The 24,477-nt window shown below is 40.3% G+C and overlaps 1 protein-coding gene across 1 annotated transcript in view; it reads right to left on the reverse strand.

Annotated features, from left to right (window-relative positions):
- The window catches only part of CACNA1C (calcium voltage-gated channel subunit alpha1 C), a gene marked incomplete at both ends in the record, with an annotated part of 472,734 nt that overhangs the window by 179,937 nt on the left and 268,320 nt on the right, over nucleotides 1-24,477 (reverse strand). The window contains 2 exons of the mRNA XM_084282170.1: nucleotides 10,137-10,276; nucleotides 18,288-18,427. Of these exons, the coding sequence (XP_084138296.1) occupies nucleotides 10,137-10,276; nucleotides 18,288-18,427 (280 nt within the window). The remainder of the gene's footprint in view (nucleotides 1-10,136; nucleotides 10,277-18,287; nucleotides 18,428-24,477) is intronic.

Here is a 24,477-nt window from a genome sequence, read left to right on the forward strand (position 1 = left end):
ATTTTAAGATATATAGCTTGCTATGTCCCAGTTCCAAGTGTACTACTGCCTTCAAGAAGGGGCACCCTCTGCAAGTATCTGATTGAAAGAGAAGAAGCTTGAAGAAAATGTACAGAGAATGTTTTGTAATTTGATTATGTATTTGATGTCGAATTTCTAAAGAGATTTCCATTCTAAGGCTTACTAAATTTTGTTTTCTTTATGAAAAAGTGACATGAATATAACTTTGATAATTTCTTCTATTTCTTTATTCCATGAGCTACTTCCTGTCAAAAAATGCTTCTGTTGGAAAAATGTTGAACAGCTTTAGCATTACTAAAGTTGAAAAAAAGATTATTTGCAGAGGGCTAGCAGATGTTTTCTGAATTGTGATTGATGTGGCAGGACAAACCAGGAGAACATAATCTAAAACTGAAAAAATAATCTAAAACTGAAAAAATAGCTACTCAGACAACTCAGAAAAAATAATTGCAACAAAGGGTAAAACACATATGGGATAGGTTATTGTTACATGTGTTAAACAGGAATTGGATTTGCTTCTGGGAAAAAGGGAGATTAAGACAGACATCTGATCTCTTTTCCTTTTACCCAGTAGAAACCAAGCTTTGGTAGAATGTTAAGAAACTAGGCAGGCTAGGTGGGCTGTTGTTCATCTTTGGCCAACAGTTACTTCCCCATCACTTCCTTCAGAACAAGAAATTACCTGTTCTATCAGTGAACATGTTAAACACAGAAAAGTTCATTAGTTGTTCATAACAGCCAATACTCCTGTGTACTCAACAAGCACAGTAATATCAAGCAGATATAACTCAGAAGACAGTAGCTGATTTTGGAGAAGAGGGAAGGTCTCTGGTAGCCATTCAAATCCTTAATATATTTCCTCAAATTTGCCTCCTCTCAGTTCTGTGTACTTTCACATTTTTCCTCTGATAGCACTTATACAAGGGGTAATATTGATACAAATCTAGAACAACACTGAAAAAAAATACCTTGGCTAAACAGAGACTTAAAATGCATTCACTAATTGAGACAATTATTTGGTCTGCTGCTCTGTGCTTTGTTGATAATGCTTTGTGAAAACCACAACAATGACCACAGTCATCTAACTGCTGGGATAAACAGAATTAAACCAAATGATGCCAGAGTCACTGGAACATCCATATACCTCCTTGCGTCCTGAGCAAACAACCCTTCTGCACACTCTTGTACCCCAATTCTGAAACAAATGCTACTCCAGGTGGGTTAGTCATTTTTTTCCAGAGAGGATGAGAAGGTTTTGGGTCTACTAAAAAGTCCCAAAACTTCATTTACAAGTTAACAGATGTACACTGATTTTAGAGAAAATGAACAAAGGACTTCAAATCATTCCTTACAAGTTCTTAAACAAATAAGAAATGTAAAATTTAGCCAATTAGAATCAAAATATAAAACAACACTTGATGTAAGCTTGGGATGACATCACATCTGGTGGAGATGTCAACAAAGAGAGAATGTAAGAAGAAAAAAAGCTAGATAATATCCTTACTATTTTGATCTGGAACAGCAATATCTTCCCTCACCCATCAAGGAGACAGTAACAGCCAGCAAATACAAGTGAGCAACTGGGAACCCAACACTCCTGCGGATACCGTTAGCTACAACCTGTACATATATTTCTGCTTCTTTATGATCCAGACAGCAACATATCTTAAAAACAATAAAAAAATGTTCTTAGGAGGTGACAAATGGCATTCTTAGATTTTCAGAAGCTTTAGAACAAGCATCCTGATGGCATGGACTCTTATACAGACATGCCCTACTCCCATTATTCTGAATGAGACCTCTGGGCACTACCTGAAGAAGGAAAAAGTGGTGCTAGAAAGAGAGCCTGATCCACCCAGAGCACTTCTGACAAACCTCCTGCTAAGCCAAGCTAGGATTCTTTGACTATCTCCTTGTCTTTGGTGTCAGTGTGGGGTTTATTTTCTTTGGTTGGAATGGACTGCCTACTCTCTGATGTAGTGGTCCCACATTGATGGTACTGGAATTTTTTGTTTTGAAGACATGCTGAATAATCATGCCAGCACACACGGTAATGGGTAGGATAAAGGCTAACAGTTATTGGGTACACTCGTAGTTAGCGCTATTTTTAAAAGAGCTACATAGCAAAGATCAAATAATAAATATTTCCTTGTTTTCATTGGCATTCCTTAAATATGAGAGAAATCTGTATCACAAGACGTCTGTACCTCTGTGAGTAATCTTTTCTAAGACAAACCCCTTTTTTCCTACATCGAGTTAACCTCTTCTGTCCAGAATAACAAAATTACATCAGTCTGCAGGTTCTATCACTCAAAGAAACATGCTTTAGGTCCTGATTATGTAAGCCCTACTCACGGGAATGATCTTTACCTATAAAAGATGCTGTGCTGGAATTAGATTACTCCCTTGAGTAATGGTGACCTAAGTAAATAAAGGACTTGCAAGCAGGCCTAGAGTTTTAAGTTAAATGTGAAGAAATAAGCTTAATGAGGACATTTGGTTCAGACTGTTCTCTCCTTTTTTCTCCACACCCTTCCCATTTATAATGAAAGCACAACAAATTGGCCACTTGAGATTAAAAACAGCTAGGCAATGACATGGGAAAGGTGGTGCAACTCGTCCTCACGCAGTGCTGTATGTGCTGAAGAGATGGTACAGATGGTTGAGAAGCCTTTTTCAAGACTGGAGGAGCATGTAAGAAATCTGCACAACAGCACGTTTCCTAAAGCTTTTAGAGCCCAAGAGAAAAGAAAGGAACTGGACTTGGCAATAGCTGACATATTTAAATGCAACAACAACAAAGTTTAGGACAGAATTAAGATTTGGAAACCAAATTTTGCCTGAAGGTATTTGCAGCAGTTTCCTTTATCATAACCTTGGCTTTGGTGGAAATAAACTGCTAAGGATACTGTCTCCTCCAGCTTACTCTACTCCTTTGCATCTACGCACAAACCTTTCATGTGTTGGAAGCTTTGATCATAACTTGTATCCCCTTTACTGAAGGCAAAACAGAATTCTCCATTCATGTGGTATTTATACCATAAAATTATACGTACAAGGAGGATGAACTTAAGACCCTACCTCCACCAGTGACACTGTATAAATGCAGAACAGATGACTGTCAACTTCACTTTGCCAGAAGAATATACATTTTGAAAAAAAAAATATATATATATTTCTGACTGCTACTTAGTATTTCCATAAATTTAAGACTTAATATGTACAATTCAACATATAGAAGTAGGCAATGGCTCATATTTCTTTGCCATATTGCAAAAATGTCTGCCATCTCAAAAGAGATGTCATTTTGGATTTTTTTGAATTCTGTGTTTATTACCTCAATTACATTATTTCTTCAACTATATAAAGTGCTGTTAATTTTCCTGGGCTGTCTGGAAAACAATGAGAAAGTACAGTTGAAAATTTGGATTATGTATTCAAAAAAGTAAACAAATAAAAAACAAATGCAAGCCGAATAACTGCACTGGGTGTGTTTATTTCAATGACTGCAAAATAGCCATTGCAATAGATTCAGCTGTGATGTCTCAGTGGCTGGGTAGGGAATCAAAGGCTCAGGCAGAAGAGCAATCACAGGTGAGAAAGGCAGGTGCAGGGCATGGAATAAGCCAAATGTCACAAGCTGAATGCTGAGATACAGAAAGAACTAAGAACATGTAGAGCTGCTGTATGCCCCATCCTCACCTTCCTGAAAAGAGGGTTGGCACATCCAAATTGACACAATGCTATCAATAGGAGGAATTAATTTCCTTTAGGAAAGGAGGAATTTGATGATTATTAAAAATCACCATTCCCCGTTTTATACAGGAGAGGCAGATCACGGGGGTTCAGGAGCAGCGTGTCTACAGCAGGAACTGTGCTCTATGCATGATGCTTGATCCTTATTTACTTGCATTGCCTTCTCCACGCATCAGCTGGCATGGCTTTGAGGCTGCTTCAATTACTCTTGAGCTCAATTTGGTCTGTAAACAGATTCATCTTTACAAAGATTGTAGCAGAGAGGAAATATGATGCCTGTTCTCCCGGATTTTAGGTATACTACCTCCAAACCAGGTGTAGCTGAAGACTAAGCCTTCAGTACAGAACCAGTTTCTAGCTCATGGCACTAAGGGGTCTTCTCATACACAACAAGCAACAAAACCCCTTTTTTATTAATTGTTCAAGAGCAAATTCAGCTTCCTGGGTGCAGATCAAACATGAGACAAAGGATTTGCTTAGTCTTACATTAGGAGGACTGCCATGGTGGTTTGACTTGTCCTTATTGTCTTAAGCTCTGTAAGTTACATTTTGCCACAAGTACCTTCACATTTTTCTGTCAGACAGGGGGATCTCTGAATTATGAGACCACAGACAAATTTCACTTATGATTTGAAATTTTTAGATCATACTCCTCAAAAAAAGAATAAAAATAAATAATTCCAGTTTTAGAGTTAAGAACAGTATTCATTGGACAAGGTGGACTATAGCCTAAACACCTTATAAGCATATGCAAGACTTTTTTTCTCTTATTTTTCCCCCCAAAATGGACTGTAATTTTAGTATGCACAATGTACTTAGTGCAGTGTCCCACACAGACAAAAAACTAGACAGAAAAAAATCCAGTGCTGTCACTCCAGGGTTTCCTTGCTTCACTTACCTGTAGCAATATGGCAAATTAACAACAAACACAGCTGGATGACTTTGCCAATCCAAAATTAGTTATTTAAATGCATGTAAATAGTAGCCATCTCTAGGCACTCATGAATGAAAATTCTGGTCTTATTTCATTTTAACTAAAAAATATACTCAAGCCAGTTACACGCTGTTGTCTCCTAGACAGAAAGATATTGCGCTGTCATGAGAGGGGTGAGGAAGGTCTGGCTTAGGTTCTTCTACTCATATTTTGTTTCCCAGTTTGCAATCACTGCAGCTATGCTGTAATTACTAGAGGTCATGTCAGTAGTGGTGATAAAGACATACCTATGCTGCCTTTGAGTAACTCACAGGCTTAGCTTTCTATAAGAAAATTAAATACAATAAATGATTGAACAATTGGAAGTTTTTGTTCTAGTGGAACAAACAAGTTTCCTCTCTAGCCTTGGAAAGGATATCATGTTCTTCTGCCCACATAAATTGGGGTGGGGTCAGCAGAGGATCTCATTGAAAATACAAGTATGGAGCACAACACTTACTGATCAAATTATATGGCTTTCAACTTAGATAGAAGAGCTTATAAATTAAGTTTGGCAGATATCGGATAGGCAATAACTAGTGGCAACAATGCAGTTACATGAAGATGAAGTACAAGATAAAGAGGATGAACAGAATGTATGAGGTGATATAATTGAGCAGCATGAATAAAGGGGATAGAAATGGAATTTAATAAGTTAAATGGGCGTGAGTTAGCATGTGTAGGAGTAACTGATTGCCCTTTCCAATAGTCAGGAGTGATTTTCTTTTTTAATTGGATCATGCTTCTTCACTGCCAAATTGGATGCTTCTTTTTGCCCTCCTCTAGAACAAAATGTTTAAAATAAGTTTTAAAATACTTAATAATGTAAAATGGATATAGAATAGTAATCGACAGAAAACTCCTGCCACAAAGGGCTGACTTGATTCTGTCCCTCGAAAGCCTTGCAATGGTTTGCTTGTGCCAAAGGAGATAATGGGTAACAGCTTCCAAGACACTTAAGTGATTAAGTTTCGGTATACACGCTGATTTTGCACTTGTCTACTTATGTCCATCAAAGGAATTGTTTTCCTTCCCTCTCCTTTCTCAAACCAATATATTGATCTTACTGCCACATTAAGATGGATGCTCCAATGCACATGTGAAGTGTTTTTTTGTTTTGTTTTGTTTTTAAACAAGAAGGCTGTGTTGGTACAACAGGTGGTATGCTGAAATAAAGTACTTACTACAGAAATGTTATTAGTATGACTGTAACAGAATTGTTGAACAGCGCAGTCTGGCCTGTGCATTAAAGATCTAAAGTGCTTATGTCTAATTTTTGGACATAACTTACCACTTTGAAATCTAAATCTTCCATGTGCTTTTGAAAATATGCACAATTAATTTAAATGTTAATTCCAGGCTAAACAGACTGGATGTAGATTATATTTCTAGAAGCATTATGACTTTAAAAAGTTTTTTTTTTTTTTTTTAAAAAAAAGGGTTGCTCAGTGATCCCTTTTTATTTTTATTTTGTTCACAAAGCAACTGCAAGCACTTGGATGAGAACTGTGGGAAGTACCTAACCTACTGCCCTGCCTTACACCTCACACAGTCACAACAAAACCTGTACTTCTCACTCCGAAATACGTTTTCAAGGAAGGAACTCAAAATCCCTATTTAAAAAATAAAAATAACAACAAATCAATCCCTACTGCACTTCTTGGAAATGTATAGATACTTAACAGCAATTTCAAAAGTTGTAATGTGAACCCAAAGGCATTAAATTCAGTGCCTTTGCAGGCTTCTCCCATGATGCTACAAAAGTTTTTGTGACCTGGGTACAAAATGTCTATGTCATGTTTTAAACAACCGTTCATCTCTTTTCTTATGACAAGTGGTCTTGTGAATGTCCATATAACCAAGAAGAATAAAAATGTCATCTGTTCTCTTGAAGATTATGGAATATTTATGTCCCCACAACAGTCATCCTGACACAGACTTCAGGCTTTGTTGAATTCATGACCTCAAACCCGTTTGATTTGAGGAAGCACTAAATTAATTTGGTACCTGGAATAATTTGAGCTTAAAGATTGTCAATGGCACTGTTACCTGTCTGCCTGTGGGTGAAGTGACTTGTCTGCTTGCAAATGAACCACTTCCTGTGCGTGACAGTCCCTGAATTTTCTGCTATTCAGCTAAGAGTGTTTTCCAGCAGGAAGCAGCTGAGTCCCAGTCCATAGATGGGACTTAGAGAAAAGGGATTCTTAGCTCTGGTGCTAATGTCCTTTACCCACCTATCCAAAGCCCTCAGATACCTATGTCAACCCAGGTGTCTAGCACTGGCAGCCACTATGAGGCATACAGAGTTAGAAGACACTTCTTAAAGTGTTAAACTTTGAACTTTTGCTTCATTTTCTCCAACTGCAAAGCATGGACATTAGTAATTTACTTCAGAGCCAATTCATATGTTGTTTCCGCCACTTCTGACAACACTTACGTGGAAACTCTCTTTATTCTCAAAAAGGTCACTGAATGCTTCAATCTGAATACAAAAGATGTCCCTCCTAAGCTTGATTATTTCTTATGGACTGAGCCAGAGGAAAAACAAACAAACAAAAAATAAAAAACAAATCACACAGAAAATCTTCTTGACAGAAAAAAATTACTCCATCCTCTCTGTTGCCATGCCACAATCCAATCTCTCCACTCCACCTCAGACAACCCATTTCCTATCCCCAATACAGATGAGCTTACGATTTGCATGCAAAAATTCACCATGTGCTTCATAATTTTATTTTAAAAGAATCACTGTGCTTCAGAATTTCCCCTCCACCCTCCCCACACAGTTGTAATTCGACTTGGACCTCAATTCAAACAGCAGATGTTGGGCTTTCCATGCAGAAGAAGGCTGCCAATGACCCAGAGGATCCCCTCTTATTAAGCATGCTGTTGCCACACACATACAGAGTTTAAGTGATAAGAAACTGCAGTGCATGCTACATTCGTGTAATTTTAGAAGAAATCTGTGCAGGTAGTCTCCTCACAGTGAAAAAGTCTGCTACATTTTGTGAGACAAATGAAGGAAAAGACAATTTTTTATGGATGGCAAAACACAGCAAGTACAATGCTTATAACACTTTGACTGATGCTGACAATGTCTCAGGGACAGCACTTGAATGGGACCTAGAGATCTGGCTTCCAAAACCTCTGTGCTAACTTGTTATATAATAATGTAACCCTGCAATGTACTATTTATGGTTGGCTCAGCCAGTAGTATCTAAAGACCTCATAAGAAAAGTTATGCTCTAATACATATGGATTTGATAGCATCTATCTAGGCTAATCAACAGGCATTTTTACAATTCAAAAGCTCACAGTGAGGCCGTGTTAGCTACAGACCTCAGCAGGCTTTCTAAAAGCCACATCAGCCCCAAAGAAGTCTGGTTCAATAAACATGTCCCTGATCAGAAACATAAAGACTATAATAGAAAATGTCTGTCAGGAACTGTTGATGGTTTCCCTGTTTCACGCTGGACTGCCATCTCGTTGTCTAGAGCAAGTATTTGTTAGCATGCACCAGGCTCCCTGGCTCTGTTTTGGTGCAAACTAAATACTTCTCTTGATGAGAAAAGCCACAAATGGACCATTAGATAGTTTATGCTAGGACTGAGGTCATATAAGCAATACAGATATGAATTATGTGAGATTTGGCTCCCTCCCCAAGACTTCAAGAGAAGTAACAAAAGCCTTTGTCTTGAAGAAAGAATGTTGTCCCCAGGAGAACAAGAAGTTTAAGGGCAGTTAAGCTCAGCCCATGCCAGAACAACTCTCAGAGCACTTCCCACCATTAGCAGCATCTCACTGAGAGCGCCCCAGTTCACAGACTTTTAAATCACAGCATCTTCCCCTTACCATTAGGTGGGCACACAACTTGTAAATACCAAAAGGCTTGGATTGGAGAAGGACTAGAAAGAACAATAAAACCTCATTTTACAGCCAGGAATTAAGTCAGTGCCAGTGCAAACTAAACGTCATGAGACAAACCCTGCCACAAGGAGAGCTGCATTCTGCACTGCCTGCAAGTATTGCATGGTACATGACTGTCTGCATCAAACAACACTGCAGCAATCCCTAACAAAGGTGGCATGGATAGTGTGGATCATGGTGGCTCTGTATCGAATGGTAAGGATTGCTTTTTTTTAAAAAAAAAAAAAAAAAGAAAAGTATTTTTTTTTACTTGCTACATGCCCAGAGCAACCCCAGGTGGGCACAAGCTAAGGCCTTCCACCAGGTTACCAAGCATGGCTCTTTTGTGAGACCGATTAATAGTGCTGTTAATTGTTCTTGTTAATGTTCAGCTCCTCCACAGAGATTCTCACCTTTCATTTAAAAAGTTTCTCCTCTTTATGGTTGGGGATAAAAGCCTGAAAACATGTCTCTGATATAATCCATTGGGTCAGAAAACAAGCCAAAGAGCTTCACATTTCTTTCTAAATCAAATACATCATCATTTTTAAGTTAACATCACAGAGGGTATGGTAGCCTGACTTCAGGTTTTTGAATGACTGAGGTTAGAAGTACTTTAAGATATAAAACTAGTGGGCTCCACAGGTGAAAATAAACAAAGCTCTCTCCACAACTACTCTGGAGATTAACTCCTTTCCTGCTAACTGCATCTCTCATTGCTATGAACACGGAAAGCAATGACAGCTTTCAACTAACCATCTCTCTGGAAGGCCAATAGACCCCATGTAAAACTCTCAAGCCAAAACATCATCATCATCCTGCACTGTGATGGCTATATTCCACTTCCACAATAGAATTACCAGACTTCCAGTTACTCATACCTTTACTGTAAATAAGAAAATGGATATTAGACTATCAAAAGTTGCTCAAGGGCTTTCTTTGAGGCATTACAAATGATTTAAGAAAATAAGACTAACGGGGAACACGACTATGTCATTGCCTGAAGTCCTGTTGATTCTAAATTGTTCCCAGCACTCTTGATGAGAACATCACATGCAAAGAAGAAAATACAATTTTAATGAAACAGCTCCTCTCCTTCCCAAATCAACACAAATGATCATATAGCATTTCCATCAGGGTCAAATATTTATAATACCAACAATGCACCATGATTTCACAATTGTTTAAAGGATCTTCCGCTTGAAATCTTGAAAGTCTTGGATTTCCCACTTCCACTGTTTACTAAGGTTGCACAATCACATCTGACACGCACAAAACTTCCATTCCCCTTCGGCTGTGGGTTGGTCATCCTTTGATTAATACCATGTTTATCATGAAGCTACATTCATTTGAAAAAAGGCTCCTCCACACACCAAAACCAATCTGCATCACGTGCCATCTTCAAAATTGTTACATGAATTACTCCTGCTCCATGCCGTGCCACGGACATGCATATAAGAAAATCAGTGATGTTACTTACTAGGAACTCCAGACACCAGCCGTAACGGACGCAGTACTCGGAAAGCCCGCAGTGCTTTAACATCAAATCCGGCACCTTTTCCTCCTATTGAATTCCCCCCATCTGCTTTGGTTGCTTGTTCTAAAATTGCACTAAAAAGCCTGTAAAAAGAAAGAGGAAACAAGCTGTAGGCAGACAGCAAGGCTTGGGCTAAACAGGAACAGAGATCATCATCATCATATCACACAAACTATCTCACAGACCTGTGAAGAATGTCACACATCTCACTCGACATTCGCATATGGTGGAGGAGAGACAGACTCTTCCCATATGCAATAGCCTAATGGTGATGTCTATACCATTTGCAGAACACTTGTTTCTGGAGCAGACATAAACACAGCCTGCTCCTTCTTCAGCCCAGTGGCTCCTTGCAGCCAGCTACAGACTGCCCCAGCAGCCAGCCTGCCTGGTGGCAGCTGAAGGTGTGCTCCACACCCTGGGTGCTTTGAGATGGCCATTCTGACCATGCCTCATGACGAATTTGAAGGCTCACCAACTACAGAGCATGTGGGTCAGGTTCTGAAGGTAGCCTCCAAGGTGCCCTTACCACATAGTCAGTTCATACTCAGTGGGAGTTGAGTGGAAAGGCAAGAAAACACAAATTGTAGGGTTTGCCCCTTCTGCTGCTAATACTTTGCTATCTTTATTAACCAGCCATCCGCCTTGGGGAAAAAAAAATCATCATTCGTCATTAACCCAATCATTAATTATCTGTCACCCATTTTACAAGGAATTAAGATTCACCAAAGTCACTGCAGGTAGAACTGGGTTTCAAACTCAGGGATTCTTCAAGGTGCAAATGTTTAGATAAGGGAGCATGATCACATTATGTGCTTGTGTATCCATTTGTAAATCCCTTGATGCAGTGGCTATGGAAAGCACAAAACTGTAGGAGTATTATTATTAGAATATCTTATTATACCAGTCTTAATGTTTTATCTTGCTAGTAGGAGTAGCTGCTTTAAGGAGAAGATGTCTCAGTCAGAACATGTTTGAAAAGGCAGAGCAAAGCAGGAAAGACAATGTTCTGTGAAAGAGCTGAAGGCTCACCCTATGTGTTAATAAGAACTTGATTTAATAAATTAGCTTTCAGGAAACAGCTTCCATTTTTCTGGTAAAACATTAGTACCTTTGGGGAAGAACGGATTCCTCATGAATTTGCTAATGACATTGCTTTCAGCCTTGGAGTCATCAGCTTGAACCCAGCCAAATTCAGTAGAGGTTAAAAGCTCTTCCAGCCTAAATGGATGTTTGGGGCTCTGTAGAAAACCTTGCCTGTGAGTGGCAGAGCCCCTGTGGGCCGTAGAATGCCATGGAAGTACCAGATGTAACTTTGAAGAAGCTGTCTGGGATGCAAGGAACAGCCTGGTTGGAGAGCCCTGGATTCAGCACTGGCTGATTTCTCTCAGATGCTGCAGTCTGCAGTGCCTCTATCAGGATCTCATCATCCATGTTCCCTAACTGGCAGACTCCACAAGAGCCCCCAGACTGCATATAAAGCAGAGACTGAGCTGTCTGATTGCTTTGCAAGGGGCTCCAACCCCTGCAGTCTGTGCTTGAAACCTACTGATAGGGCCACAAGTATAGGGAGCTTGCCCTGGATAGTAAAAGGATTCATTTACTGAGGCATCTAAGCCAGCACATTTCCCCAGCACTAAATCCACACAAAAACATGGATTAATAGAGTGCAAATGTGAAATTAGTTTCTTAAGCAGGTGGTATTTATTTTTTTTTTTAATTTCTTATAGAGAGTCTTATAAAACCTGTCAGCTGTGACTGAGGAACTCCGATCTGAATCTATTCAAAGCCTCAACTTCAAGCACTGCAGAAAGATTTAACAACTAGGTAACAAGCGTGGGAAAAACTGTGTGTGGGGAGGTTGGATGCTGAGTTTGTAGGTGTTGCAGACAGAGAAGCAGGATGCAGAGAAGACAAAAACAGAGCCTATGAGAAATACTGAGTTGACTACAGACATCACGGAGAGATAAACAAGGGCTGATGCAAGGAACATGAATTATTGGAACGTATGTATTCCTTGAGCTATGTATACAAATTATACAGAGTCACAATTTTCTGTTGGTCTTCATAATAGAAACACTGTAGGTCAAATTTGGCCTAATATATTTCCAGAAAGCTAGTGATTAAGCTCTAGCAATGTGCTTTATTTCTTATTCAAACATTTCTATCTTCCTAGTCAACACAATTCCCATAGCAGATGATGAGTGACATTCCCATACAACAGTCCCAGTCTCCTGGGATCTGCTGGAGGAAAAAGAATTCACTGCAAAAGGTTTCCTACGCTGTTTTTCAGCTCTCTTGCAATGCTGAAAACAAAAAAAAAATCTCAAAGAACTGAGTCAGCGCTTGCGCATAACTGAGGGTCTGGTCTCCTGCTCCCCAGTATCACTGGACTCCTGGTTTTACCAAACAGCAGCTCTTGCCCCTGCACCAAGGGCATTTCTCCTGCTACTAGTGCAACAAGTAAATCACGGGCTGCTCTGGAATTCTGCATCCGAGGAAAAGCTATGCATATCCTAAATTAACTCCAGAGAAACAGAAACACAGCCAGAAAGGCCACTGACTCCAGTGGAGCTGGAAACTGCTTTCTGAGACTAATGCAGTTCTGCTGCAGGCCAGTTAGCCCTGTTTGTGTGCTCCAGTACCAATCTGCTAAATGTGCTATCTTAAGGTATCCACAGTCATCTGCCTACTCCTTCAGGAATAATTTGCATCAATTCCTGCATCTCCTCATTTAAAAACCCACATTTAAACTTGAATTGCATTACTCCTGCTAATCCTGCTTTAATGCATTTAGCCCATGGTTAATACCTCCCTCTATACTAATTCTGCTTTTTTACTATTTCAGTACCACTTCTTGTTTCTCTTATGTAGTATTTCATGTCTTTCCCTTTGATATTGGGGTCTACACTGTGTCCAATCTGACCTACTGGATCTCTATGCCACTCTTCAAATTTACAGTAAGTTCTGCCTATCATACATTGTTGTCCATACTGCCCCCTGGGTTAGGGCATGGGCAGATCTATGACTCATAGGTTATATCTACAACATATTTTTTTGGCAGTAACTTCATTATGACCCAGAGGAAAAAATAAGTCCTCTTCCTAAATACTACAGATGATGAGACACAGAAGAAAGGTAAGGCTTCTGACTGTCTCTTCCATCACCTTCTTTCAGGAGAAAAACCCACAACCACATACAATAGGTACTTTCTAAAAGCTCTATAAAATCTTCCTAGATTGTCAGCTAATTGTTCTACAGTCCTAAAAGATGGATGGATGTTAAGGTACTGATATAAAATACAAGGCCAGAGTCCTTCTACTTTGTATTTATATGGCAAAGTCTGCTCTTTGATGAAAACCTTTGGGAAAAGGTGTAGTGGAGAAAAATGCTGTTCTTTCTTTTCTCAAGTAGGTGAGTTAGCTGAAATGCATTCTTCAAGCAAGGTGTGAGAGAATTCTGTGCTCGCACAGAAATCAAAGTTTGGATGGTATAAAAATGCAAGGGGGGTAATCCCTTGTGGCCATTGAAATATCTCACTTTTTTTTTTTTTTTTTTTAAAGAACACAGAAATCAATCTTATTTCTTTCCAGTTACCTACATCCTGCCAGCCGAAATTCATGCCCCATTTTCATTTGGATATAGTACTTTCCCCTGAAGAAGCACAATTAACAACATTTTGATTTCTGAATTTCATCCATGACATGACTACACCTGAACTAAATTCATTTGACAGGCATAAGCTATAAAGCAGAAAATAAATTTCTGTCACACTCAACGCATGTATGGGCACAGTCCAGTTTTGTTTGTTTGCTTCAGATTTACTTGTGACATATGAAGCTAGCCTCACTGTTTTTCTTGCTCTTACTTTTCTGTTTCCTTTTTGACATTTGAAACATCTAAAAGGCTTTCTCTTTGCTAGATAATTCCAACAGCAACATGGCAGGGCTGTAACCTGTTCTACAGCTCTTCATTTCCACTGTGGGAAAGGTATGCTGATTTTTATAGCATTAAAAAGAACTTGTCAAGGGCCTCCCAAAAATAAAAATGAAACAGAGAGCTTGGTATTTCTAAGGCCAAAAATCAGCAGAAAAACACAGCTGAATTAATCCTCATAGGTATAAATAAATAGTAAAGTACAGTGATTATTTTTTTTCACTGGCTTTACAGTTCACCTGTGATTTGTGGACATGGAAATGTTTGGGTCCACCGTTTACAAACTCCCCACAGGCCTTTGGAAAGACATATACTCTGAACACATTTTCCAATATGTTCTGAATTTCAGATCCTTTCTAAATACCTTCACTGCTTACCTTCCCAAGTAAGAATGCCTTTCAAATTATGACACCTTTTTTTCTGGCAGAAGCTACGGGTCCTTGGAGGATGACTGTGCCTGGCAGACAAACCACAGCACTGACAGGAAAGACATACAGTATTCCAGAGCAACGTTGTCAAGTTAGTCTTCTCTCATGAGAAATTTCCTTCAACAGCCTAATGTTAAAGGACATCACTGTTTTATCTGAAAGTTTTATGTTTTCCAAAAGAGGAACAGTAAAACTGAAAGAAGCAGGAAACAATTTGACTAATAGTCAGTGCTTGTGGGTTGTGCCTCATTAGGCAGCTTATGGGTGTGATCTCTACTCTTAACTAATAATGTTCTTATCCACAGAGCCTCTGATTGATACCCACACACAGACATTTTTCTTCAAAGCAGCATTTAATGGTACCGCTATAGCAGGGTCATAGGCTATTTAAAGATAAGTTAGAATCAAGCTTTAAAAGACTTAGCTGATGAATAAGCAGATCTCCCACACTGCAAGGATGATAAGCTGTTACAAGCCTGCAGGTCTAAAGTGCATCCTTTCTCCAGAAAATGTAGCGGTTGTCTTCAGTTTCCCCTAGAATTTACACTTGGCCCTATACATGACTATGTTCCTCTTACTCTACTCACTTTATGTTAAAACCTAGAAGGAAGCCAGTTATGCTGTATTATCTCTTCGAGGCATGTTATACTGATTAAACTGACCTAAACAGAGAATCATTTAGGTTGGAAAAGATCTGTAAGATCATCAAGTCCAACCATCTACCTAACATTACCAACTCCACATCCCTAAGCATCACATCTACATGTCCCAGATACTTCCATGGATGGGGACTCCACCACTTCCCTAGGCCACCTTGTCTGTGAAGAAATTCTTCCTAATATTCAATCTAAACCTTCCCTGGCACAACTTGAAGCTGTTTCCTTACGTCCTATCATTTGCCACCTGAAAAGAGACTGACCCCCACCTCGCTACAATCTTTTTTGGGGTAGTTGTAGAGAGCAATAAGTTCTCCCCTCAGCATCCTTTCCTCCAGACAAAACAGCCCCATCTATCTCAGATACTCCTCATACACCTTGTTTTATGGCCCTTTCACCAGCTTTGTTGCTCTTTTCTGGTCACGTTCCAGCAACTCAGTATCTTTCTTGCAGTGAGGAGCCCAAAACTGAATACATGTTACCCAAGCTGTGGTCGCACCAGTGCCGAGAACAGAGAAACCATCATACATGGTATGCTAGGTATACTAGCAGTGTGTACTAGGTGGATTGAGAGACAAACAAGTATATAAAACCTGTCTTTTTATTTTTTTTCCTCCCTTAACTTCCCAAAATACTTAAAGAAGTATTTCACTCGTAGCCGTTTTGCTTTTTGTAGCAAGAACAATCACTGAAAATGAAGGTGCTGCCTAAGGCAGAACAAGCATGAATGGCAATTACCACAGTCATTTTTGATGCTTCCAGTGTTAGTTCCACATCATCCCTTCCCTCCCAGACCAAATAACCCTCTCTGCCCAGTGCTACAGCTGCGTCCAAATCACTCAGCTTTCTTCAGCAGCTCCATCAATGGTCAGAAAAAGGTGCCACAACAAAATGTTATGAGCCTGTATTTCTGCACTTTTCTTCCACCTTTCTTTCTCTATCTTTTTTTTTTTTTTTTTTTCTTTTCTATGGGGCTTCCTCCCTTACAAAATATTCAAACATGCTGAAATTTAAATATGATGTCACTGAGGGGCTTCTGACAGCCCCTGGGAAAAGACGACAGGGCAGAACAGGAACAGATGGTATTGCCACATAGATTTTGCAGAGGGGTTGCGGAGAGAAAAAGCAGTGCACAAGGCTAGTCTGCAGTAGTGTATGAGTGAATTTAAACAGATAAACATCAAAGGAACCCATCTGGCCTTGAAGTGGAATCTGTCACTTGAGATTGTTACTATTTAACAGAGACCTTGGGGTCTTGGCCATGTTTATTATACTTGTGTAATCCCTCCCCAGTTACATTTTTTGCTCCCCATCTAGAGACTGAGAGCTGCTGGAGGCAAGAGCAGTTAGAAAAGCTGAGAGATGCAGCTTCTATCATTGGCAGGGGAATTAATTTCAGCCTGCATATCATCTTGCTGATTAACTGCCCTAGTAGGAAAATTGAAGAGGACTGCACTTGAACTAGATGTAATGCCGCCCTGTGATTTCTGGAGCCTTGCTCTCCTGCATTCCAATGGAAGTGGAAGACGTAACACATGCCTGGTCTTTAAAAGGTCTTTCTCATTGAAATTAAAAGGGAAAAATCATATTCATAGGACTTCTCTTCTCCAGTCTTTCTTCACCTTAAGAAACAATCCCCATGCAGGTGACATGTCTGAGGACCTTCAAAGGCAGAACCAGCTACGGAACTGGACAATGAAAGGGGAGAGGTTGGGGATTTGACAATTTCTAATGACTACTTTGCTGTGGGATCCTCTGACTGTGGGTAGGAATGAAAGGCAAAGGCAACCATATACTGCTGCAGGCAGAGAAGTTATGCCTGAGTGGGAGATGACTTGTCCTCTCTTCCCCTCACTGGAAACTCTCCTTCTGCCCACTTTTCCCCAAGACACTGAAAAGCAGTAGGGAACAGGTAGCACAAAGAAAAGTTTGCTGACATAATTATTTGGGACCATCATTAAACTAGTCGAGATGGACTTTGACTGGGGGCAGGGATTATGAGGAATGTTGATCACTGGGACTGTCCCTTTTAATGCTTTTCCTAGGACCTGATGTAGGATTTCCTTATGGGAAAATGGTGAAAAGACTGAAAGCTTTTGTAGGCAATGAAACTTTTTAACAATGGAGTGGTGGAAGGATGGAGCAAATTACTCGGGAGAAGAAAAACATGTTCTCTCTGTATTCAGGGGCAGTTTATTCTTCATTCCTTCCCTTCAACAACCACTATTCAAAACCCTTGTTTCTCAGCTAGAAAAAGTAGAAGGTGGTTTATTTTGTTTTTATTCAAATAAATTAAATGCCAAGCATGAAAAACGCAGAGAAGCATAAGGAGATCAGTTGCATCTTAAAGGGGCAATTTGATCCACAATAGTACAATTAGTCTTTAAAAAAGGTTAAAGCATCCAAAGGGCCAAAATCAAAAGTGTTGAGATCACCACCAGAACAGTGTGATTGAACAAGAGAATTTATTTCTGTATGAGTATGAAAACTTGAGATTTAAATTTTTCATCCTTCTTTGTGAAAAGTTTACAAGATGGCAGAATTTATTTCTCATTCAACACTAAACTTAATTAAAGGATCTCACCTAGATATTCTTAATATTCGCAGACATGCAAAAAAAAAAAAAAGGGAGGGATTTTCTTTCACAGTCATGTTTCAATACTTTACTTTGCCCAGTAGTTTTGCACTACTCCTGTTTTTATTCCTGTTACCAAAGAGCAGTTTAATTTCCATGTCTCGCAAATCACTAAAAGACTTGGAAAAGGCTAAGTAGCAAGGGATGCCAGAGAGAAAATGTACATCAACTGAATGTCAATCCTTATGAATCAAGTTATACCTGCAGAAAACCAGTGGGAGTTACCTGTATTTTTAGATTGGACAGTTACATTTGGCAGAAGGCATGAAGCCTGTAGGGGGGTTAACGTGGCAGGGACAAGCAGTGGTGGTCGTGATGGACAGCAACCCCTAACATCACCCATAAGTAATGGTCCAACCCTCATCCACCCTTGTGCTCCCACAGGTTCCTGGTATCCCCATGTGTGGAGTGCATTCAAAGGCAAAATGCTGGTACTCACCCTACGACCACGATTATAAAATCTAGTAAATTCCAGCCATTGCGGAGGTAAGCGTTGGGGTGAAAGAGAAGTCCATATGCTATTACTTTTAAAAATGCTTCCACTGTAAAAATTATGAGAAAGAGATATTCCACTCGTTCCTGGAGAGAAAAGAGAACAAGAAAGACAATGGTTAGCATGAGTTACAAAAACTGGACAAGGATGTTTTCTTCTCTCACCTTCCACCCATGCAGCCTCCACTCCAACCCACTGACTTATCACTTGGGTACATCTAACATGCATGACTTGCCAGAGGACTTCCCTCCTCAAACTTGCATATTCAGCAGCACGTTTGACAGGACAGTGGCAGCAAATTTTGGTTTCACTCTGAAATTTGCTGCCCTTGCCCTGGCATAGAGTGGCCATGACACAAGTGTGTGAAAAGGAGGAGGGCAGAGGCCCTGCAGGCATGTTGCAGTGCTCAGAACTCTGCAGAGAGCAGTGCCAACTGCTGCCATCCCTGCGAATGAACCGTATCCAGTCCTCTTCTACCTCTGGAGAGGAAACACTGCTGGATGCAACGTGGCAGAGAGGAGCAGGGAGAAATAGAGAGGGGCATATATGAGACTGATGGATGTGTCAAACTTTTGCCTTCTTTGGGATTCCCTTTTCTTTTGCTGGGAATAGGTAGGCTGACTATTGGTGACAAACAGTTTACAGATCCGGCTGACTAACACAAGAGGCATTTAGTCATGCCATCAGAAGTGTACATGTCCCCCTGAAACACGGGCTGCAATTAAGCACATCAGAACAAAGTCACTTCCAGTGACAGTGCAGTCTGATTCAGGACAAGCATGCAGCCCTTTGGAGTCCGTACACAGGCTTGCTGTCTCTCATCTCTGGGTTTTTAGCCCCAGTGTGGAGTGAGAATAGCAGCACTGCAGAAGTGGTAGGGACCTCCATCCAAATAGGAGGGAACTGCAGCATTAGCTAATCACTACAAAAGTGCTGTGTGGAAAGCTGAGTGGGAAATAAGTATGTGAAAACAAGATGACTGCTAAAGTAGACTAGGTCCCTCCAAGGTTAAACTGAGGTTATTAGAAGTTATTAGAAGTTCCCATTCAAGAAACAAAAGTCCAAAATAAATACAAATTTAAACAGCCTAGGAGGCATTCTTAGCCATATCTTGTAGGATACCCAGAAAGACAATCAGGCAGCTCACTATTTTTTTTTTTTAAGCTCCAAATTGCAGTTGCCATTTATCTCTGTCCAGAAATGTTGCTAAATGCATGCACGACACTTTTCATATGACACAGTAATACCAAATGTGCAGGTTTATGAAAAATCATTTCATCATTTGACTGAGTTGTCCATTTAAACCTCTTCCACTCAGCTCCAGGTAATGAATAGGATCACACTAACAACTCATTAATCAAAAGCTGTAATACCCAGTTAATGGGCATGTTTACATTAACATGTTATTTTACATGCCTGAGAAATTCCACCTGATCGTAGCAGACACGTGCTTGCGCTTTAAAATATTGCTGTCTTCCCTGACATAGTGCTTTCACAATGGTTGCAGTATTCCCCAGCATTTGCTATGGGGAATACCTAAAGAAGAACAAGTGTTGTTCTGTAGTTATCTGATCCAGTCATAAAACTTTTGAACATGCCCACAATACAGAATTTGCTCATCATTGTCCCACACAGAGATAGATCAGGATGCTAAGGATTTTTCTCCATTGAAATCAGAGAAGGAAATAACAGCATACAATACTAATGACTATTACATCCCCAGCTCTGCTTATAGTAAGTGCATTGGTGTATTTAGCCAAGGAATTGGCATCTAAGTGCTAACATCCAGCAGTCCAGCCATAGGCTTGGCTGCAGAAAAGAGCTTTTATACTCCTAGAAGGGACCAACCTGGCAGCCCCTACTTCCTCCACTGTCCCTCACAACTGAACACGTACTAAGTGATGTACTACTTGTAGTAAAACAAACACCACCAATCAATCTCGATGCACAAATTCTAAAGTAAGCCAAGCTGTCAGGAGAGCTCTAAAAAAAATCAGACCACATCATTGTGTGATGGGAAGCCTTGGTGCAGCATCTTTGTGCTGCCACATGCCTCTATCAGTGTGGCAGGACATGGGGCCAGGCTTCGACCCGTGGGGCAGGCAGGCAGGCAGCCTGTGATGCCTCTGGGGCAATGCTGCTGCCGGCTCTGCTCTGGTTTCTGCATCTTCTGTGGCTGCAGCGTTCTGCTGTGCTGGTCTGCCCGGCCAGAAGAGCCTTTCCACTCCATGAATTTCATTGAAATTCCTATAGTAATACAATCAAAAGACCAAGGAAGCAAATACTTGGGAAAATTCTGGAAGAAAAAAATCTTTTTTATTATTATTATTTAATATTGCACACAGCAGCCAGTATTTCAACACCTAACAGGTTCCATTTGGTTGGGTTTAGGAGCCTCATACCTTTCTGTCCCTGAAGATAGGCCTGTGGGATGATAGGCTCCTGTTTTGCTATTGCAATAAAACTGTTTGTTGAACCATGTTATTGAGGTTATAATATGCCAAAATCTTACACACACATGCGTATGCATATCTGTACACAGCTATATGCTATATCCATACACAACTATGAACTGTTTGAATAAAGTCTTTACAATGCTCTGGTTAAGGTGGAAAGATCCATGAAAATACCATTCTATAAAAGCCTCTGAAATGAACATAAGACACAGAATGCTGAGCAGAGAAGAGAAATTTTATGATCTTCTGCACTTAAATTATGATTTCAGGATCTAAAATTGAAGGAGAAATACTGCCCAACTTAAACAGTGCAGCTGCTCCAAGACCATTTCAGGAAGCTACTCCTGCTTGGAATTGAGAAGAATTTGAAGAGCCTGCCAATTAATTTGCGTTCCCTTTCTTCCGAATGCTGTACAACTCAAGAGCTGTAGCTCCGTGGCGAGGTAACATCAATGGGCTTGCAGAACCTTGGGCACATCCCAGTTCTGGTGCCACCTTGCCTGCTGAACTTACAGATGTGACTTACCGCTCCCTGCCTCATGTTAGACATGAGGCGCACCTGAAGCACTTGGCAGCCTCAAAACCATGGACCTGTCTCTGCCAAATGGAATTCTTCACTTTCTGGCTGCTCATCCAGAGCTCTGCTCCCACAGATTAGGCAGACTGGGCCTCAGTATTTCAGGCTCCCTTCGTGTCCCCACAGCATCACAGTGTCAGTGATCCCAACTCCTCTAAGAAACCAGCTTGGCACCATTTCAAAAGAAATGAGGCTAAAGAAATATCAGGGCTGCCTCCTAGCTTCTGGGCAGGAAAGGAGATACCAGCAGCTCTGCCCCTTAAAGCTTGTACCCAAACCACATCATCAAAGGAGAGCAAACATTTTGGAGCTCTACAAAAGAGGGTACAATATTTTTTCAATTGTGTTTGAAAAGGGAACAGTGCTGATGTGGCTGGGACACATGAAAATTATTGCAGGTTGCAGAATTACAAAGCAGGAGCTTTCTGCTTGGACAGCAGTGATGAAAATGTTTCAAAAAGGAGAGAGAGAGAAAAAAAAAAAAAAGCAAACTATGAGTGGAAGAAGATGAGGGATGAAAGTTTTCTAAAATTGGCTTGTCTCTGGAGCATACACAGATGTTTGGGGGCTGGCTCCGCCACCGTTCCTTTTTGTTTTTGTTTTTCATTAGAGATACAGGACATGAGCATCAGCTACCCTAGCTGATAGACTAGCCAGCACTAATGCTGCCAAGAAACAAATTGTACATTGTCTTACTCTTAACAGAGAAACAAACAGTAACTTACTGTTGAGCCTCTAAGACATATTTCCGAAAGAGGATTACTGTATTAAGTACGAAGCCTCCCTAATCCCATGTGCTTTCTGAAGACGTCATTGGTTTGTTTTTGTTTTTAATTTTTAAACTGTACCTAATAACATCTTGGGTTCATAGGAGTCTGAAAACAGGAAATCCCAGCAAAGTACTGAAGGGTGCCATGAGGTTTTCCTCCCGTCATGACAGGGTTGAGTAGACCAGCGCTGTTTCTGAAAAAACAGTCTCCAGAATCTTTCGCTGTATCTTGATCCTTGGCTCTCCAAACCCCAACCACACAGCAGCACTGCTAGGTCATAACATTTTCTTTGCAAGAGTCACTCAGGGCTTCAATCAGTCTGGACCCCACATTTCATACACCCCAGTCCAGAGGGGTGGCAACCTGAAATTCAGTCACTACAGGTTTTCTCATACATCGCTGTCTCTCTGTTAGCACCCAGCTCTGCTTGTTACAAACTATGTTTAAAAAAACATATCTCATATATTTGAAGCAATGCACCGCAAGCCCTGCACAGCTAGGACCTTTACAAAGCTGCCTGTTTGACCTTAGACCAAGTTACGTCAGTGTCTGCATTATTATTCCCCAGTGCTTCCCCAACATAACAGAATACATTTCTTCAGTAATGCAAATACTCAGTTATCCAAGGAAAACAACAGTATTTTAACAGCCTCTGTCATATAGGATGTTTTGGCATTAATTGTATAAATAGGCTCTGAGAGCACTCAGACGTTTTCCTAGTAGGGAAAACAATCTTTTGCTGATTGGAAGTAGGGCGACTGAGCTGTGGAGCTGGGAAAGATGGTCCAGAGGCTTTGCACAAAAGGTGCCTTGTTTTTGTATTACAAATTACCATCACATCTGAGATATGGAGACCCTGGCTGTGTAAATATGCTGACCTGAAGGGTACTGTTAGCATTAATAACTGACCTTTGGTGTGGAAGAGCCACATATGCGCACTTAAAGGATCAATTCAACAAAGCAGATGTTGAGACAGGTTTGTTGACACCAAGTTACTTCTGAATGTGTCCAGTTACTCAAGAGACATTTTCAGCTAAGTATGCATGAAAATAGTACACAAACATGTGAAGGAATGAACGAACGTGAACGAACATGTTTGGACTTTTTTAACTCCTGAGAACTACTGTCACTGTGGAAAGCATTGATCATTTCTAATTCATTTGATAAAAAGAAAGGACTGATAAGATAGCGTATAGATGAACATAACTTATTTTGCTGCTATACTGTGGTTCCTGAAACACAGCATCCCTGCTCCCCCAAAAATCAAGCAAAAGAACACTATCTAATTTTACCTGACTAGGACAACAGAAGCCTGCAGAAGGAAGCTGGTGGCTATCACTCTGCTAAACATAACCCCTTGTGCTGCTGAACAGAAGTCAGAACAGCTTCTGAAAGGCTAGATTTCCAAATATGATCAGCACTGCCTTCGGTCCATTCCAACCAAAGGCAGTGCCTATACGACAGGCTTTTCTGCGAGCAAAGTTAAACACATACCGAGTGCTGCAGAAATACCACCTTCAACTAACAGCCGTAAATGGGAGATACTGTCATCTGCTGCGACTTTAAAGATGCACGACATTAGAAGAATAAACCAGATGAGTGCAGAATTCCTGCTAATCTGAAACGAGCAATTATAAAACAGGTATGTAGTGCAAGCCAGCCTTCAGTATTTGATAATTTACAACACGCCCATGATCCACTTAAAGAACTTCCATGGAATTCAACAGAAGCGAGGATACTAATAGTTTTGAATGATCACAGACCTGATCCACATGCACTATATCCAACTGTTCCTTGGCAAATCAACAAATACTTCATGCGTACGCAGCCCTCTTTCAGGATCTAGTCAAAGCTCTTTTTTTTTCCCCTCTCACTCTCTCTCTCTCTTTTTTTTTTTTTTACACAAAATTTTGGCTAGGATCAAATGGATGTTATATATGGATTCAGCAGAACTACGTTTTGTGTCAGAATCCAATTGTAATACAAAGCCAAGGTACAAGGGGGTCACTACCCTCTGCTAGGCAACTTGCAACAAATATACTTCCTCTTTCAGTGAGCCACACGTTCCTTATAAACGTAAAACAAAATACAGATGATAAATGCCATTACTATTCTATTTATCAACATTTCACCTACAATTTTACTAATAGAAGTGGAGAAACAGGCTCTGGCTATACAGAATAATGTATTTATTCAGAATCCTACATTTCTGAAGTGGTTCACATGCCAAGATTATTTGGACTGCAACAGGAGAGAGATTTTGAAGCCTAAATCCTGGAGAAACCATAAATTTGAAGCCATAAATGCTGGAGAAGATTCTGATCAACTTTTGA

Source organism: Netta rufina, assembly GCF_964035555.1.
Source record: "Netta rufina genome assembly, chromosome: 1".
Lineage (NCBI taxonomy): Eukaryota > Metazoa > Chordata > Aves > Anseriformes > Anatidae > Netta > Netta rufina.